General features: G+C 38.3%; 1 protein-coding gene across 8 annotated transcripts in view; it reads left to right on the plus strand.

The window, feature by feature from the left end:
- Positions 1-18,790, plus strand: part of PLCE1 (phospholipase C epsilon 1) — a 323,759-nt gene that overhangs the window by 20,980 nt on the left and 283,989 nt on the right. For 7 of the 8 annotated variants that reach the window (XR_015241745.1, XM_086680410.1, XM_086680402.1 and 4 more), the window contains exon 2: positions 16,845-18,397. Coding sequence is in view for 7 of the 8 variants with exons in the window: in XM_086680410.1 (XP_086536536.1) it covers positions 17,195-18,397 (1,203 nt within the window). In the remaining variant the exon portion in view is untranslated. Of the gene's footprint in view, positions 1-9,545; positions 9,631-16,844; positions 18,398-18,790 lie in introns of all 8 variants that reach the window. The other variant, XM_086680404.1, reaches the window with a different exon arrangement.

Raw genomic sequence — 18,790 nt, forward strand, 5'->3', positions numbered from 1 at the left:
GCTCAGAAGTGATGAACAGGACACAAAAGTGGGGGTGAATAGGCAGGTTCGGGGAGCAGCAGAGCAGACCACCCTGGCTGAGGTGAGTGTCAAATTGGTGGGTTGGAGAGTCTGGTGTTGATTAGATCACCCTCAAACTTGGCTCTGTTCCTCCTAGTTTAATATTATAAACAACACCTGAACCTAGCATATATCTCTTTGATAAATTTCAATTAGAGTCAGTAGTTTTATGGAACATTTATACTTAGTGCCTAGCATAGGATTTGGCACATAGTTAGGTGTTTAAAAAACTTCTTTTGAGTAAGTGCACGAATGAATCATACCCTTTTGGTTGACCAGCCATTTCAAGAAAGATCGAGTGGAAGTTATTGTATTCCAAGGATGGGGCAGTATTATAAATACATTAAACAGGAGAGATTAGGCTTGATTTCAGGGGAGCAGATTATATAATTTTCCCTGATCTCTTCCTTTTTATTTTTAAATTTTTTTTTTCAACGTTTATTTATTTTTGGGACAGAGAGAGACAGAGCATGAACGGGGGAGGGGCAGAGAGAGAGGGAGACACAGAATCGGAAACAGGCTCCAGGCTCTGAGCCATCAGCCCAGAGCCCGACGCGGGGCTCGAACTCACAGACCGTGAGATCGTGACCTGGCTGAAGTCGGACGCTTAACCGACTGCGCCACCCAGGCGCCCCTCTCCTCCTTTTTAAAATAATGTTTAGAACATTAGGAAAGGGAATGTTGATGTTTATATAGATTTCATTATGTTCAAAAGTTATTCCTTTAGATAATACACAACTGGAGCAGGATAAAAATGGAGTATACAATATAATTTCAGTTTTAAATTTCAGTTTAAAAGATGTATGTTCATGGAAAACTGGAAGGAAGTTATAAGAAAATTAGGACTTACCTAATGATCTTACCTTATCTTTTCTACTTTATGCTTATCAGACTTTTTTCAAATTTTCTACAGTAAATCGGTATTGCTTTATAATCAGAAAAATATAACATGTGCTATTTGTTAAACAGTATGGAACAAGGTACAACACTCTTGCCAAAACTTGCTTTTTTAATTTTAGCCCTGGAACTTATAAAAATCATAACTAGTATTTGGAATAATGATATAATGGTAACAAAATGAACTGCACCTTACCAACTGTCATGTGACATCATTGATTTCCTGAGGAGCCCACACCACCCACATCCTGAGATTGGCCAACTCATGGCTCCTTGCTTCCTCCTGCATATCCTCACCCTCCCTGGATACCCGCTACCCTCCATCACTTGTTAGAGGCTCAAGAATGTCCTGAAAGCTGGTAATACAGGTCTGAGCAACCCTGCTTGTTACAGATTGTGGACTCGGAAGCAGCTCTGTACTTTGGGTGACACTGCCCTGAAAAATAGCAAGAATGTCAAGGTTCTGACTTACAGACTAAAAAAATGTAAACAACAACAACAAAAACAAAATACAAAAAGCTTATTTGCCTCATTTTTTTTCAATTAGGTAAAAAGTATGAATAATATTTCTTCTCCCATTTGGATGATGACTTCGTGAGAAATCAGAGGCACAACTAAAATGGACATTGAGTTTTAATGAGGTGTTCCATTTGCATTTTTAACTGTACTGAAAACAATCCAGTAGAATCATATCAGCTGTTTGTCAGCTGTTGGCTTCGGCTTCCACCCAGAATTTGATGTCACTGGTGGGCATCCATAAGGAACAGGAGTAATTTTTAAGCTTGTTGACCAGAAGACCTCTGAAGACCTTTGTTGGTGCTGGTGTTAAATATAATGTAAATATAAAAAAGAAAATGGCTAGAAATGATTATCTTATGCATTAAGTATGTGGATTTAAAATGCTTTCCATCTGTTAGGGCTTTATAGGCGAATCTCTATGAAACTGGAGAGTTATTTAGTCTGGAAAATGTTTTACTCCGTGAGATGATGAAATGTAGGCTAGATATCAGATGTGGGGGACCCAGGTAGGAAGGAGATCAAGAAACACAGGCATGAAGAAAAGAGTTTGCAGGAGCTGAATCATATCCTAAATTGATTAAATCAGGATCATTTTACTGAGAGACTGTAATGTGAGAATGTGTTAGGGTAGTAGAGCTGTTCTGTTATGTTTATCTCATCCAGAGTAAGTTACATTTCATCACATGTATTTTTAATTCTTTGGAAATACAATTACATTAATTGAGGAATGACTTATAGAATACCAGTTTGAAAAAAAAAAATAGTGAATGGGTGTGTTGATATTGCAAACTATCAATTAATTAAAAATTGCTTGTAACATGAGTTATATGTACCCCAACTGAATGGTGGCAATTGGCTGTCTGGGGAAGCCTGTTATATTTTTAATGCATAGGATAGGTAATGCAAGGGCTTTAAGGAAGTGGCTCTGGGTTCTTCCCACTTTTGTCTTCCCCTTCATTGCAAGGCTTCCACAATGACTGCCTTGACCTGATGGGAGAACTTTCCAGCACCTATCCAGGATGGTTCTGCTGCTTCTGCTGCCGTTCTGCTTAGTGAGGGCAGAGTAGCCTCTGGCATATACTCTGACATGCCAGTCAGCCTACAACCTTCCATCCCATCTCCAAGACATGGCCAAAATTCCCTCTCTCCTCCATTTTCTCCCTGGCCTTACTTCCCAGGGCAAAGTCCTCTTTTAAAGACTATGACATTCTCTGGGAAGTCTTTGCTGATAAGACTTGAGTTCATGCTGATTTCTGCCATTTGTATCGTCATTTTTTTTTTATCAGTTGCTTAATTAGTACACACATTATTGAATGATTCTGTCACTTTTTAACTGCCTGGACTATTCAGTGTTTTATGATATTAGCTCATATCGTAAGTTTTTTCTTTATGGCTCCATAATAGCAAATGATTTTTCTTGTAGGCAGGGATTGTGCCTTTCTCTTCTTGTGAAGTCATGTAGTCCCTTGCACTCATGCTAGCACCCAGTACACTTGTAGAGACAAACTTAAAGAATAATTTAACTGCTTGCACTGGATGAGATTTTTTAAAAAAAATCATCACGTACTAACATACAAATAATGTTCCGGACAAAGCAATATGTGAGCAAATATTTATTGAGCCTTTGTTATTATAGTCCTGGGGGGTGATTTAAAAGAAATAAACATGGTTTTACATCAGGAAGGAATATGTGATGACTCTGGGACAGTTTTTATAATGATGAGAATAAAGGGTACTATTTTTTGAGGAATTACTACTTTATAGTATTATTGTGAAGGTTACATGAGAAACTATTAGCCCCCCCCCCCCCGTTTTACAGATATAAAAATTAAGCCTTAGCAAGGTTAACTGGAGATGGGATCCAAACTCAGATTGAATGATTCCACTGCCGTAGTGCTATGTCAGCACCATATTGTACAATTGAGCAGGTTGTTCAGTGCTGAGAGCTGGCTAAGAGCACAGGTGGGATTGAAATGCAGCCTGCAGTCTACTGGAAATGCTGATGGGGTAAAGTATACAGTTGGAGGAGTATACACCACCCCTTTGTGCCATTTTATAGTCTTATCTGTGCTATACTATACAGTTCACAAGCCACATACAACCATTGAGCACTCAGAATGTGGCTAGTGCAGCTTAGGGGCTGAATTTTTAATATACTTAATTTAAGTTAAATTTTTACTTAAATGGCCACATGTGGCTAGTAGCTACTATATTAGCACAGGTGTAAAACTTCATATAAATGGAATCATTCAGTGTCTGGCTTCTTTCACACAGCCTAATGTTTTTAAGATTCATCCATATATGTTGTATAATCAGAATATCATTCCTTTTATTCCTGAGCAGTATTCTAGTGTATGAATATACCACAGGTGGTTTATTTATCTGTTGATAGACTTTTGGGTTGCTTCCAGGTTGGGCTGTTATGAATAAAGCTGCTAAAGCCATTTGCATATAAGTCTATTTGTGGATATATGCTTTTATTTTATTTCTGCCAGTGGAATTTTGTCATCTGGTAAATGTATATTTAACTTTATAAGAAACTGCCAAACTGTTTTCAAAAGTGGCTGTACCATTTTACATTCCCACCACAATATTCCATTTTCTCCATGTTCACACCAACTTTGGTATGGCTAGTCATTTTAATGTTAGCTATTCTAGTGGGGATGAATTCTATCTCATTGTGATTTTAATTGGTATTTCCCTGATGACTAATGACATTGAACATCTTTTCATGTCCTTTTATGTCATTTGTATTCTTTTGTAAAGTGCTTATTCAAACTTTAGCCCACTTTAAAAAATAGTGTTGTTTGTCTTCTCATTATCAAGTTGTAGAAGTTTTTTTATGTATTCTGGGTGCAGATTCTTTATTAGATATTTATCTTACAGATATTTTCTACCATACAGTAATGGATTATCTTTTGAAGAGCAGGTGTTTTTAATTGTGTTGCAATTTATCCATTTGTTTTTCTTTTGTGTTCAGCCTAAGAAATTTCTGCTTACTCCAGTGGTTCTAAAGATTTTCTCCTATATTTCCTATTGGAACTTTTGTAATTTTGGCTTTTACATGTAGGATCCATTTTGTGATGCATTTTGAGTTAACTTTTGTGTGTGGTGTGAGGAAAGGATTGAGCTTCATATTTTTTTCGTATAGAAATTTTGTTGATCTGTCACAATTTCCTTATATTCCATATATATATATATATATATATATATATATACACACACACACACATATGTGTATATATATATATGAAGTATTCATGTATTTATGAGGTATTCAAATCTCTTGTCCATTTAAAAGCAATTGTGTTGTTAACTGCTTATTGAGTTATAAGAGTTTTATGTATTTTCTGGATATAGGTACTTTTGCAGATGCATGTTTTGTGAATATTTTTTCCCAATCTGTGCTTTGTCTTTTTTTTCTTTTTTCTTGCTTTCAGAGAAGAAGTTTTAAAATTTGACTAAGTCCATTTTGTCTTTTTTTTCCCTTTGTGTCCTAAGAATTTTTTCTGTATCCCAAGGTCATGAAGATTTTACCTGTTTTCTTCTAGATGTTTTATAGTTTTCAATTTTATTTTAGCTTTATAGTCCATTTTGAATTAATTATTGTGTATGGTGTGATATAGGGGCTGGTGTTCATTTTCTTTTCTTTTTTTTTTTTTAAATTTTATTAAAAAAATTTTTTTTTTCAACATTTATTTTATTTTTGCGACAGAGAGAGACAGAGCATGAACGGGGGAGGGGCAGAGAGAGAGGGAGACACAGAATTGGAAACAGGCTCCAGGCTCTGAGCCATCAGCCCAGAGCCCGACGCGGGGCTCGAACCCACGGACTGCGAGATCGTGACCTGGCTGAAGTCGGACGCTTAACCGACTGCGCCACCCAGGCGCCCCTTAAATTTTATTTTAAAGAGAGAGAACGCATGAGTGGGAGAGAGGAGCAAGGGGCGGAGCAAAAGAGAGAGAGAATCTCATGGAGCATGGAGCCTGACATGGGGCTCTATCCCACGACCCTGGGATTATAATCTGAACTGAAATCAAGAGTTGGACTGACTCAGTTCAACTGACTCAGTTTGATAAAGGGCATTTAAAATACATAGCTAATATCACATTAAATAGTGGCGTATTTAATACTCTCCCTCTAAGACTGAGAACAAGGCAAGGATGTATGGTCTCCATAGTTCTGTTAGTATCATAATTGGAGATCCTAGCTTGTGTAGTAAGGCAAGAATAAAAAGTATGCATTTTGGAAAGAATAAACCTTTCTTTATATGAAGATGACATGGATGTCCATATAGAAAATCCCGAGTCATCTACAAAATATCTGTGAAAGTAATAATTGCATTTAGCAAGGGTATAAGTTATATTGTCTAGACACGATATTCAATTGTATTTCTGCATACTAACTAGCTGCATACAACTGGAAAATGAAATGTAAAATAATTCCATTTCTTTTTTTAATTTAATTTTTTTTTCAACGTTTATTTATTTTTGGGACAGAGAGAGACAGAGCATGAACGGGGGAGGGGCAGAGAGAGAGGGAGACACAGAATCAGAAACAGGCTCCAGGCTCTGAGCCATCAGCCCAGAGCCCGACGCGGGGCTCGAACTCACAGACCGTGAGATCGTGACCTGGCTGAAGTCGGACGCTTAACCGACTGCGCCACCCAGGCGCCCCAAATAATTCCATTTCTAATGACAACACTAACATAGGAACAAATTTAACAAAAGATGTGCACGACCTCTGTATAGATAAATACAAAATATTACTAAGATAAATTAAAGAAGATATGTATGGGGCTTCCAGGCTAGTGAACATGTGGAGATTTGGGGAGGGTAGTGTGCTTGGAGATGGCATGGAAGCTACTTACCATTTTCTCATACCTTGCCCTGTGCTTCTCTTCCATCTGGCTGTTCCTGAGTTGCATGTTTATAATAAACAGTAATCTGTGTCTCAGCCTCTCAGCCATGACTTTCAAAAGAGCAAATTCATCGTGGAAAAAGTGGCATCACATGTCAGACTCTCTTCTCTGGGCTTCCCTGGTCTAACTGCCTTGGTAACTCTTTGGCACCTTCATGGAAGGTTCCAGATGAACCAAAAATTGTTGAGGAACCACGAGATAATCCTTTGTTTCAGTAACTTATTAAGAGTTCATATTCAGACAACAATACTATGCATGATTTGATTTTCCTGTGTAGGCTCCGCAGGGCTGTGTGGTTGACTCTGCCCCCACCCCTATACAACATAGCCAATTTACTCCCCCGCTATCCTCTGCCTCCTGTGAGCACACCCAGTTCAGCTGAGTGACATTTCAGCACACACACAGTAAAAACAGACTGCCCATGTAGCAGCTCTTTCATCCATGACATGCAGAAAATAGTCGAGAAGGGCTTCCTGTCTCCTCAGGATCTACAGAGTTTTCTTTTTTTAAGTTTGCGTTTACATAAATATCACTCGTAACTGAGACAGCTGCTAGGCCCAGCTATCACACAACATGTTGTATTAGTGAAAGTAATAAACATGGCAGGAGCTCTTTTACCTAAACACAGTTTAAAGCCAATTTAGGGCTGCTGGGGTGGCTCAGTCGATTAAGTGTCTGACTCTTGGTTTTGGCTCAGGTCATGATCTCAGTTTTTGAGTTTGAGCCCTACATCGGGCTCTACACTGACAGTGGGTAGCTTGCTTGGGATTCTCTCTCTCTCCTTCTCTGCCCCTCCCCTGCTTGTGCTCTCTGTCTGTCTCTCTCTCTCAAAATAAATTTAAAAAAAAACTTTAAAAAAAAGCCAATTTAATTCCAGAGCACATCTTGTCTCAGCATTTTGTTTTTAAAATACTATTAGATGTCCATGACAGTTCTAATATAAAGGCATTTCAAAGTAAATATTAGCTCTGAGGATATCATATATTTGTTTTATGCAAAGCTTTTAAATAATAGTAAAATAGTTAGCAAATGGCCAAAAAGATATATGTATATATACATAGATGTGTGTGTGCATATACATACATATATTCTCCGTATATATGGAGAGAAAGAGAAAGAGCTATAGTGCTAACTAGCTGTATCATGTTTATGGATTAGAAACCTCAATATTATTAAAATGTTATTTCTCCCCAAATTGATATATTAATTTACATTACCAATCCCAGGCAAAGGAATTTTTTTTGTCTTTTTAAGAAATTGAGGATGTTCTTAAGGATTAGGATAAAGTGTGGCTTTACTACATTGGATAAAATGGAACTCTGTTTTTTCTCAAGTAAAAAGAGTGATATGATGAAAATGCTGTTTGGGGAGGATTTTTCTGAAGGTAATATGGGATGGATTGAAACAGGAAAAGGTTAGAATTTAGAAGACTGAAAGCCCTTAAGGAATCCAGGTCCTAATGGACAAATATTGGGCTCAAAGAGCCATGGAAAAGAAGGAAAGAATCAAATGTCTGTTGAGACCAACTGTATACCTTGATACCATGCCAGGAATGTGGGATGCAGGGTATCTCTAAAACTCCTTAAGTTTAAAGATGCAAGGTCTCTGTTCTTCACAAGCTTTCAATTCATGCAGTGGTCCTATATAGTTAATAGCTACAGTATAGTGTTTCATGACATGTTTGTACTGGTGAAATGTAGGGAGAACTGTGGGAAACAGATAAGAGCAATTAATGCTGACAGTGGGTATCAGGGAGGGTTACAGAGGGGAAATGCCACCGGAGTTGGGTGAAGGAGTCTTAGCAGAGTTAGAGAACAGTGGGAAGGGAAATGCACAGAGGCATTAATGCTAGGCTGGTTCAGTACATGGCAAAAAGACCAGTATGACAGGATATTTTCTCCTAGGTATTGGTCAGAGATGAAGCTGAAAAAAATAGACTGGGACTAAATCATGAAGGGTCTAATGTGACCTTCTGACTCTCACTTTTTCTCTTTTCTCATCTCTTACCAAAAACATACATCTCTGTGTGCATGTGCATGTGCACACATACATATAACTCTGGAATTTCTTGACATATTTGTACCGTAGCAAAGGAGAGGGAGTGCTGTGAATGTCACAACACCACAATCCTATCTGCCTCCACTCTTGGCTTAAAATTCTACTAATGTCTTTGATTCCATATTTCTAGGAGAGCAATAGGGAGAGAGTGGTGATTTGCAGACTAATCAGAGACTGTGTTTGTAGTGAGGATTTCCTTTCTTTGGGAGTTTTACAGTTGAGAATTAACCTGTTATGAACAAACTTGTTTTGTGATACTCTGTTTTTCTATATTGGCAACCTCGTCAATGTATTAGTTAAAAAATATTTGTATAACTTTCTCACCTACCTATCAGTTAACTCCTGATATTTAATATGCACAGAGTATAAAGATTAGGGTTATCTCTGGGTTTTCTGGGTCACAAGTCTAGCATCCCAGACTCTGAAACTTTTCCAATAAAGGGAGTGGAAGTTACAAAGGGTTAAGTCTTTAAGGTCTTGGAAGAGGACCCAGATTAGTACACCAGTGCCTTTGTGGAATGTTTTAAAAGCTTTGTTTCTTTGTAAGTTTTGGAGTTTCCATCATAATAGTTCAGAGAAAGGAGTCCAGGAGGGAGTGGAGCAGCAGACATTCAGTGGAGAAGAAAGAGTGAAGACTGACTCATCATGTAGGGCTTGGGTGTGGGTGTGCCTGTAGTAGGGAGAAAGGGAGGAAGGGTTGTGTAGGCAAAATATTTTCTTTAATCTCACTGCAGAATGGGCTTTGGGGAAGAGAATGCATAAATAGATAACTGTGGCACAGTTATTTATCTGTCATACACATGATACTGAAAGGAACTCTATAAAATCCTCTAGGTTTAAAGATTAAATAGAGACTATTGCATTCTGTTATCAGCTTTGACAGTTGCCCTAGTATTTCTTTCCATGCTGGTGAAATTACTGAGCAACTTTCCCTTTCTTTGATTGGAGTCAATGTTCTCCTAAGAACTTCAGATGAATCTATAGTTATGCATTGTATTTTCCTACTTCTTTATCTTTCTTCATGCTGTTCCTTTTACCCAAGGTATTTTTCTTGGTTATGGATACAACTAATTGCTACCTCTTTGCGAAGTTCCAGGTTAAATCTTCCTCCATCAGAGCTTTCCTGATCTCCTGTTCCATAACCACCTTGCCTTCTTAACTCTGGAAGATAACAGGTACTTAATAAATAACTGACAGTTGTCTGATAGTTTTTGTTGTTAAACCCCACATCCTTCTGACATTGACAATCGTAAAAAACAATGTGTTTGCATTTAATATTTTTCTCATTTAATTGTTCTTTATGACACAATCATCTGGCCTTAAATATTAAATAAATCTAACAACCTAATAAATAAATTAGCGACATACTGTGAATTAGTGAATATAACTTCCCCTCCAATGCAGGAATTCACTACATAGCTTCCTTGTTATATCACATCTCTGTACTTTTATTTTTATTTTTATTTTTTTTTAAATTTTTTTTTTCCAACGTTTATTTATTTTTGGGACAGAGAGAGACAGAGCATGAACGGGGGAGGGGCAGAGAGAGAGGGAGACACAGAATCGGAAACAGGCTCCAGGCTCTGAGCCATCAGCCCAGAGCCTGACGCGGGGCTCGAACTCACGGACCGCGAGATCGTGACCTGGCTGAAGTCGGACGCTTAACCGACTGCGCCACCCAGGCGCCCCTCTGTACTTTTAGATAAGCCATTCAAATATTCTGAGCATCATCCATAAAATGGGGTGATAATAGTATTCACACCTATTAGTTAGGAAAAAGTTTTGATGTGAATGACAGAAAACCTAAAATAATGGTGGCTTAAACAATATAGAATTTTATTTTTCTTTCCCCCAAATCCAAGACTTCTGTCTTGTTTCTTTACTATGAAAGGTGTCCATTCTTCTGTTTACCTCATGGTCTAATATAGCTACTTCAGCTCCAGTCATCATGCCTTCTCTCCAGCCAGCAGAAAGTAGAAAGGGGGAGGAGAAAGGCACACCCTTTCTGTTCAAAAAATCTTCCCAGAAATAACAAACCTCTTCTGCTTATATCTAATTAGTAATGACAGTGATATGGCTATATCTAGCTATAAAGGAGGCCATTAAAGGGATGACCATATGCTTGGCCAAAATTCAGAAGTTCTATTATTGAGAAAAAGTGAGAACAGATTTTGAGGGACAATTAGTAGTTTCTGCCACCCTACCGATAATGCTATTATAAAGATTAAGGGATATTATGTACACTGTGCTTAGAACATGCCTGTTACATGATACATGATCAATAAGTATTTATTTGTCATTATTTTTTAAATTAAACATTATAGACAGTATTCATTCATTCTAATATTTGTTCAACACCTATTGAACACCTGCTATGCTGAACACTATGCCTCTCTATTTAAATCTTTATATCAACGGTGAGAAGACTACCATCCAGAATAGCTTCTCCCTTGTTAAATAGCTCTACAAGTTAGAATTCTTTATCAAGCTAAGCCAGAACATGCCTCCCCAATAATTCATTTGTTTTGGCCATGATCCTGCCTTTTGAAACAATATGTAACAAGAATATTTCCTCATCTTAGTTCTTCAATTACATGAAGATGGGTATACCTCCCACTCAGTTTTCTGGCTCTAACCAGGCATTTTATTAACTTATTTATCTAGCAAACAGTTTGTCAAACTTTTTCTATAAAGGGTTAGATGGTGAATATTTCTAGCTTTGCAAGCCACATAGTTTCTGTCATAGTTTATCAACTCTATCATTGTAATGCAAAAGCAGCCATAGACATTGCATAAATGAATGGCCACGTCTGTGTTCCAATAAAATTTTATTTACCAAAATGGATAGCAGGTCAGATTTGGACCTCGGTATGTAGTTTGCCAGCCCCTAATTTAGCCCATGGAAATTTGTCAGCAAGGTTATTTGTGACTGATATTTCCCTACCCTGAAGCTATAAATTTACTCTGTGTCACTCCTGATTCTTCTTAAACTTTTCATTCTTTGTCTTGTGTTACCACTTTGGCTAAGATTTCCAGCACCACCTACATAGCCCTATCATTGCATGGCCAGTCATTCCCTAGACATATTATCCATTCCAATTCATCTCTAGCTTAGAAATGCTACCTTGACAAGTTCTTTCTTGTTCTACCATATTCTTAGCCCACGCATCCTTTGATCTCTCCCAGGCTGGTCCTTCTCTAGTCTTCCCTACAAACCACATTAAGAAAAGAAGAATCTTTTTCTCCATCTCTTCCTTCTTCAAAACTGTTAGACCGTGATCTTCTTTCAAGTGCTTCAGGTTTTCTTTAGCCAACTTTAACCTATTCCATCTTTCCTCACAGACAACCTAGAGCTTCCCAAGAGGAGGGAGGTAGAAAATTAACATTTATTGATGGACATATAAAATACATATGATTTATGCTGATGTTAAAGAAGTGGAACATATAATTCGAGATTGATCATATAGCCGGCTTGTGGTCATGCAGCTGGGATTCAGGGGGTCAGCCCCAGTTATCGAATTGAAATTTAAGTTTAAGCGAACCTGGTGAGTGGAATGGGTATATCTGGCAAAAGTAAATTCAACACCACGTCACCAACAGAGCTGCTTAACTTCACAAGGCATAGAATGACAAGCATTTGTCCTTAACTTTTGGTTTCCAAAGCATTTTCTTCACAATCTGATCAAATAGGTAATTTTATTTCTGTCTTATAGGACAATGAGACCAAACCTAAAGTGGTTAAAATAGTTGCCTGAAGTGCCAGGTGCCAATGTCTTATTGTTTTTCTCCGTGAGAATCCACATTTGCTCTTTTCTGCAAAGTTAATCCCACTTCTTTATCTAGCTGATTCCTTCTTGTCTTTCAAAACTCGGCTTGCTCATCATCTTCTTCAGGAAACCCTCCATGGCAATCACCCTCACCTTGTCCCCACTATCTGATTTAGATGCTCTTCCTCTGGGGTAACCCAGATTATAGCCCTATTTGCACTATACCTTACCTGATGATCTATTAGCTTATAAAGAAATCAAGGGGAAATTCCTGCCTCATTTAATTTTGTACTTAATAAGAATATGTTGAGGGGTGCCTGGGTGGCTCAGTCGGTTGAGCGTCCGACTTCGGCTCAGGTCATGATCTCACGGTCTGTGAGTTCGAGCCCTGCATCGGGCTCTGTGCTGACAGCTCAGAGCCTGGAGCCTGTTTCGGATTCTGTGTCTCCCTCTCTCTCTGCCCCTCCCCCACTCATGCTCCGTCTCTCTCTCTGTCAAAAATAAACATTAAAAAAAAAAAAAAAAGAATATGTTGAATAAAGGAATGACCTGAGATGGAGTCTTCAGGGAGTCAGCTCTCTCAGATGTTGTTCAGTACTGGCTACCACAAAACAAAGATCTCAGCCTGCCAGAGACAAACTCAGATAAAAGAGGATCCTCCTAGAAGGCATGGATCTCTGCATCCAGCAGACATCAGAAATACAAACCGATGAGGTTTCAAACTAGTTAGCAATAAAGCAGCATAACTATGGTGGAGAGCACAGATTCTGGAGTCAGGTTTCTTGGGTTTGAATCCTGACTCCACCATTTTCCAGCAGTGTGATCTTTGGCAAGTGACTCAGCTTCTCTGTGCTTGGGTTTCTAATCTGTCAAATGTGGATCATAGTAGAACTGTTCTGTATTAGTTCTCTCTTGCTGTGCAACAAATTACCTCAAAACAATGTCTCAAAACAGTAAACATTTATTATCTCACATTTCCTGTGGCTCAGGAATTTGGGAACTGAGTGCTTCTGGCTCAGGCTTGCTCATGAGGTTAAAGTCATATAGACGTATAGACCATGGCTGCAGTCATGCGAAGCCTTGACTGGTGTTGAAGGATCCCCTTCCAAGATGGCTCATTCCAGTGGCTTTTGGCAGGAGGTCTCAGTTCTTGCCACAGGGAGCTCTTCCTATATCATGACATCTGATTTCCTCCAGAACAAACGAGAGGAAGAACAAAAGGAAACCTCAATAACTTTTATGACATTTTATGACCTATTCTCAGAAGTCATACACTGTTACTTCCAACACATTTTATATGTTGGAAAAAGTCACCAAGTACGGTCTCCATGCAAGGGGAAGGCAGTTAGGCTCTACAAAGAATTTGTGGACATATTTTAAAACCATCACATTATCTTGTATGATTGAGTGAAAATTACATGAGATAGTAATTTTGAAATGCTTAGAACAGGGGTGAGGCAGTACATGCTTTGAATGACCTTCCTCATAGGTGAGAAAGGACAAATAACAGTCAGTCTGAAGGCTTTGGCTTTAAAAGTTACTCTAAAAAATAGAGCAAAGATATGGAAACCAAGGTAGTGCCAAAAGCCATTAAAATTATCTATTTGGTTCTTGACATGAAAAGTTGTTCATGAATTGGAATTTGTAAAAAAAAAAAAAAAAGCAGGTATAAAGTAGGATATACAGCATGATCTGGTATTTGTGTAATCATATACCTATATCTCTGTGTGTTGATGCATAGGGAGCATTATGGAAGGAGTTTACTCAAAGTATTAATAGTGGTTATCTCTGGATAGTGGGGTTTATGTTAAGTTGAAATTTTTTGTGTGTTTTCCTGCATTTTTTGAATTGTTTTACACTGAGCATATTTCTCCAAAAATAATAGATGCATTTTTTTCTGAAGAAAATTTAAAAGAAACCAGGTTGGAAGGAGGATGTGAAAGGTGGAAGGGTTCGGTTGAACCAGGACACTGCTGCTCTGTGTGGGCTCATTGACTTCCTGTGAAGTGTCCGACTGACAGGATGTCCTCTGATTTTTTAAGGTAGTTGTGAAGACTGCATGTGCTGGGAGCCAGTGAGACTTTGTGGTTGAGCTTGAGGGGCATATATGTAAGGGAAGAGGGGTAGGTTGCTGCTTCTTTGGGACAAGAGGAAAAGGGAGAAGCATGGGGAAGAGGGACACCTGTGTGGCAAAGGGCAAAAATGGGTTAAATCTGGTGTTGACAGCAGAGTATGAATGCTCATCAGTTGTCTTGGTAAGGACGGCTTCACTTACAAAGGAATGGTATACTTATGAAGGACACCTGTGATCCCGTGGTGCCTTGTATATCCTTGATAATTACACTTACCACACCAGATTGAAATTTGTTCAGTTCTCCCTCTCTCAATAGAATCACAAGCAGGGATATCTAGCCCCATTACATAGTTCCCAGTGTAGAACAGGGTTCAATAATTTGAGGAATAAAAATAAATTATTTTTTAAGAATACTTTTCGTAAATTGAAAATTTTTATGTCCACATTCACCTGAATAATTTCTTTAAGTGTAATTTCTTTAAATTAACTAATTAATAAGTTTTTAAATTTGCATCCAAGTTACTTAGCATATAGTGCAACATGATTTCAGGAGTAGATTCCTTAATGCCCCTTACCCATTTAGCCCATCCCCCTTACCACAACCCCCCCCCCCAGCAACCTTCTTTTTGTTCTCTGTATTTAAGTCTTTTATGTTTTGTCCCCATCCCTGTTTTTATATTATTTTTGCTTCCCTTCCCTTATGTTCATCTGTTTTGTGTCTTAAATTCCTCACATGAGTGAAGTCATATGATATTTGTCTTTCTCTGGCTAATTTTGCTTAGCATAATACCTTCTAGTTCCATCCACGTAGTTGCAAATGGCAAGATTTCATTCTTTTTGATTGCCTAGTAATACTCCATTATATGTGTATACCAAATCTTCTTTATCCATTCATCCATCAATGGGCATTTGGGCTCTTTCCGTACTTTGGCTTGAATAATTTCTTATTAAAGTGAATGGAAAGAATACACACACACACACACACACGCACACAAAGTCACGTTTGCCACTTCTGTTCTTTGTTCATCTTTTCCTCTTTTTCTGCCTTTTGATTATTTGAAAATTTTTATGGTCCTAATATTTTGGTTTATTACCTATATTTTTTCTTACAGTGGTTGTATTGGGCTTATAGTATGCATCTTTAATTTATGACAGCCTGCCTTTAAGTAATGTTACACCAATTCACTTAGAAAATAATCTTGTAACAATATACTTCCATTTCCCTTCTTGTGACCTTGTGCTATTTTTTCCTTCTGCATGTGTTAGGAACCCCACAATACATTGCTATTATTTTTGCTTTAAAAGATTAACTATCTCAAGTGGTTTACAATTTTTTTTTAATTTTTTTTTTCAACGTTTATTTATTTTTGGGACAGAGAGAGACAGAGCATGAACGGGGGAGGGGCAGAGAGAGAGGGAGACACAGAATCGGAAACAGGCTCCAGGCTCTGAGCCATCAGCCCAGAGCCCGACGCGGGGCTCGAACTCACAGACCGTGAGATCGTGACCTGGCTGAAGTCGGACGCTTAACCGACTGCGCCACCCAGGCGCCCCATCAAGTGGTTTACAATTTTTAAAAAATTGTATTTACATACATACTTAACATTTTCCGTGCTCTTTATTCTTTTGCATGGATCCACATTTCTATCTGGTATTGTTTTCCTTCTAAAGGACTTCCTTTACTGTTTCTTATATGCAAATTTGTTGGTGATGAATTCTTTCAGCTTTTGTATGTCTAGAAAGTTTTTCTTTTTTTTTTTGTTTTCAAAAGATATTTTTGTTGGGTATAGAATTTTAAGTTGGCAGTATTTTTTTCTTTCAGTACTTTAAAGATAGACTCTACTCTCATCTGGCTTGCATTGTCTCTTATTTTGTTTTATCTTATTTATTTATTTATTTATTTATTCATTTATTTATTATTACATGATAAGTGTACTTTTTAATCTCTATCCTCAATTTCACCCATCTCCCTAAACACCTCCCCATAGCTTGCATTGTTCATGAGAAGCCTGCAACCACCCTTATCTTTGCTCCTCTCCACTTAACATGTCTTCTTTCTCTAGTTTTTATGGTCTCATTGAACACTCAACTTTCTTTCCTTTAAATAAGAACTCTGTTGGGTTCAGCCTGAGTTCCCCTTCCCTCCCCTATGGCCTAGAAACTCTCAAACTGTAAGCTAGGGCATTTATAGGATTCACCTCATTTGTTGTTGTTTTCTTATTTCAGGAATCACTGTTCTGTGTTCCCTGTTGTTCAGTATTTAAAAACCATTATTTCTTTTTTTTTTTTTTTTTTTTTCTGATTTTTTCAGTTGTTTAAGGCAGGGGAGTAATTCTGGTCTCTGTTGTTACTCTACTTTGGCTGGAAACAGAATTTCTGAAATATTATATCAGAGAAATAAATACCAAAAACATTAAAAGTAACTATCAATTGCAAAACTCTTCATATTCAGAATTGGTTCATATTTTGCATTAGCTTAGAGTTACAAGTTCGGTTTTAAAAATTTATTTAGTGCCACAGTGTTTGACATCATGTCTTTTTCTTACAGGAAACATTCAAACTGGATTTTTAATCATTAGTAAGTCAGTGAGAGATCAGAAGTTGCAGAATGCAATCCCGAGTAAAAATCTCCAAAAGAATTACTTCAAATAACAGAGGAAAGAAAATTGAACTACCACCTTAAAACCCTGGTCTAGAAAAACATATTACACATGATAGGAAGTTATAACTGGAGAAATTTATTTGGCTCTTAATGCACCTGAATGAAAGGAATTGTCACACTGTTTCTCAGGACTTGTAGATCTGAGATTATTTTAATAATAAGTTGTTTTATAAAAATCTTGACATGATCAGCAGAGAGAAGAAACAGCAATAGCTAAAACCTGTGTGTTGGTCAAGATGACTTCTGAAGAAATGGCAGCTTCTGTTCTCACACCTGTGACTCAAAGAAAGGTGACATCGTCTCCGTCGGCTTTAGATGAAAGTAGTGAAAAGGTCTCAGACGTCAGTGTTCCGAAGGCACATAGTGTCAGGCAGAGTGGTCAGACTTCCACCATCTCACGACTGAACAAGCTTAAAGAAGAATCCTCTGGAAGCAACTTGCCCGAGATTGTCTCCATAGCAAGGGAGAAGATAATGAGTGATGAGAACAGCAATGAGAAGTACTGGGAGGAAAGCATGCCAGATTCTGTGAAAAACCTCAATATTAACTGCAACAATGTACTGAAAAACAGCCAGTGCAGCCTTCCTCAGAGCCAGTGTTATGACACGTGCGATTCTGTCATGGAGGAAGGCCTGTGTTTGGAAACTGGAATCCCATCCTCACTGGAAAGAAAGGTGTTCCCTGGAATTCAACTGGAAGTGGACGGGCCTCCCATGGACATTAGTCCCTTAGGAAATCAGTCGGCCATCATAGAGAGTGGCCGGGCACACCCTGACGGCGGCATGGCAGCATTTCACTTTCATTACGAAGTCGACAGAAGAATGTCAGACACTTTCTGTACCTTGTCAGACAACCTGATTTTGGATGATTGTGGTAACTGTGTACCACTGCCTGGTGTTCGTGGGGAGCGACAGAAAAATTATATGGCATATACTTGTAAACTCATGGAATTGGCAGAAAACTGTGATAATAAGAATGGGCAGCTGCAGTGTGATCATTGTGATGCCTTAAACGACAGATACTTGTGCTTCGAAGCTTCTTGCCAAAGGGCTGATGCGGTATGTTCAAGTGACAGCTTTTGCAGGGAGGACTTTACTAACAGTCCACCTGCCAAGACCTTTCTGAGCCATTTTGAGGACTTCCCTGATAATTGTGAAGATGTAGAAGAAGATTTTTTTAAGAGCAAAAAGGAGAGGTCCACTTTGTTAGTGAGAAGATTTTGTAAAAATGACAGGGAAGTAAAGAAATCTGTATATACTGGGACAAGGGCGATCATGAGAACTCTGCCTTCTGGTCACATTGGGCTGGGAGCTTACAGTTACATTGATCAGAAGAGAAGTGGTCTCCTGCTGCCCTGTGGGAGAGTTCTGGAACGGTGGTCAGCGGTGGCAGTTAGGGAAGATGGGAGCTGGTGCCTTTCAGAAGCTCAGTGGTATTCGGTAAGGATTAAGTTTATTTTTGGTCATTTCTTTAAACTTGATCTTTTTTTTTAAGTTTAGTTATTTATTTTTAGATGAGAGAGAGAGCGCATGTGCATAGGCACACATGAGTGGGGAGGGGCAAAGAGAGGAGGACAAAGAATCCCAAGCAGGTTCTGTGCTGTCAGTGCAGAGCCAGATGTGGGGCTCAAACTCAGGAACCATGAGATCATGACCTGAGCTGAAATCAAGAGTGGGAAACTCAAGTGACTGAGCCATCCAGGAACCCCAAAACTTGATCTTTTAAAATCCAATTTTCTGTTGTCTTAATTCATGGAAAGTTTTAGGTTCTGTCAAATTATGATTCTTAGGGGAAGCATTTGTAGTTACTGGAAACTTGTAGACCTAATAGAT

Source organism: Puma concolor, chromosome D2 (genome assembly GCF_028749965.1).
Source record: "Puma concolor isolate L17-30 chromosome D2, mPumCon1.1.hap2, whole genome shotgun sequence".
Classification (NCBI taxonomy): domain Eukaryota; kingdom Metazoa; phylum Chordata; class Mammalia; order Carnivora; family Felidae; genus Puma; species Puma concolor.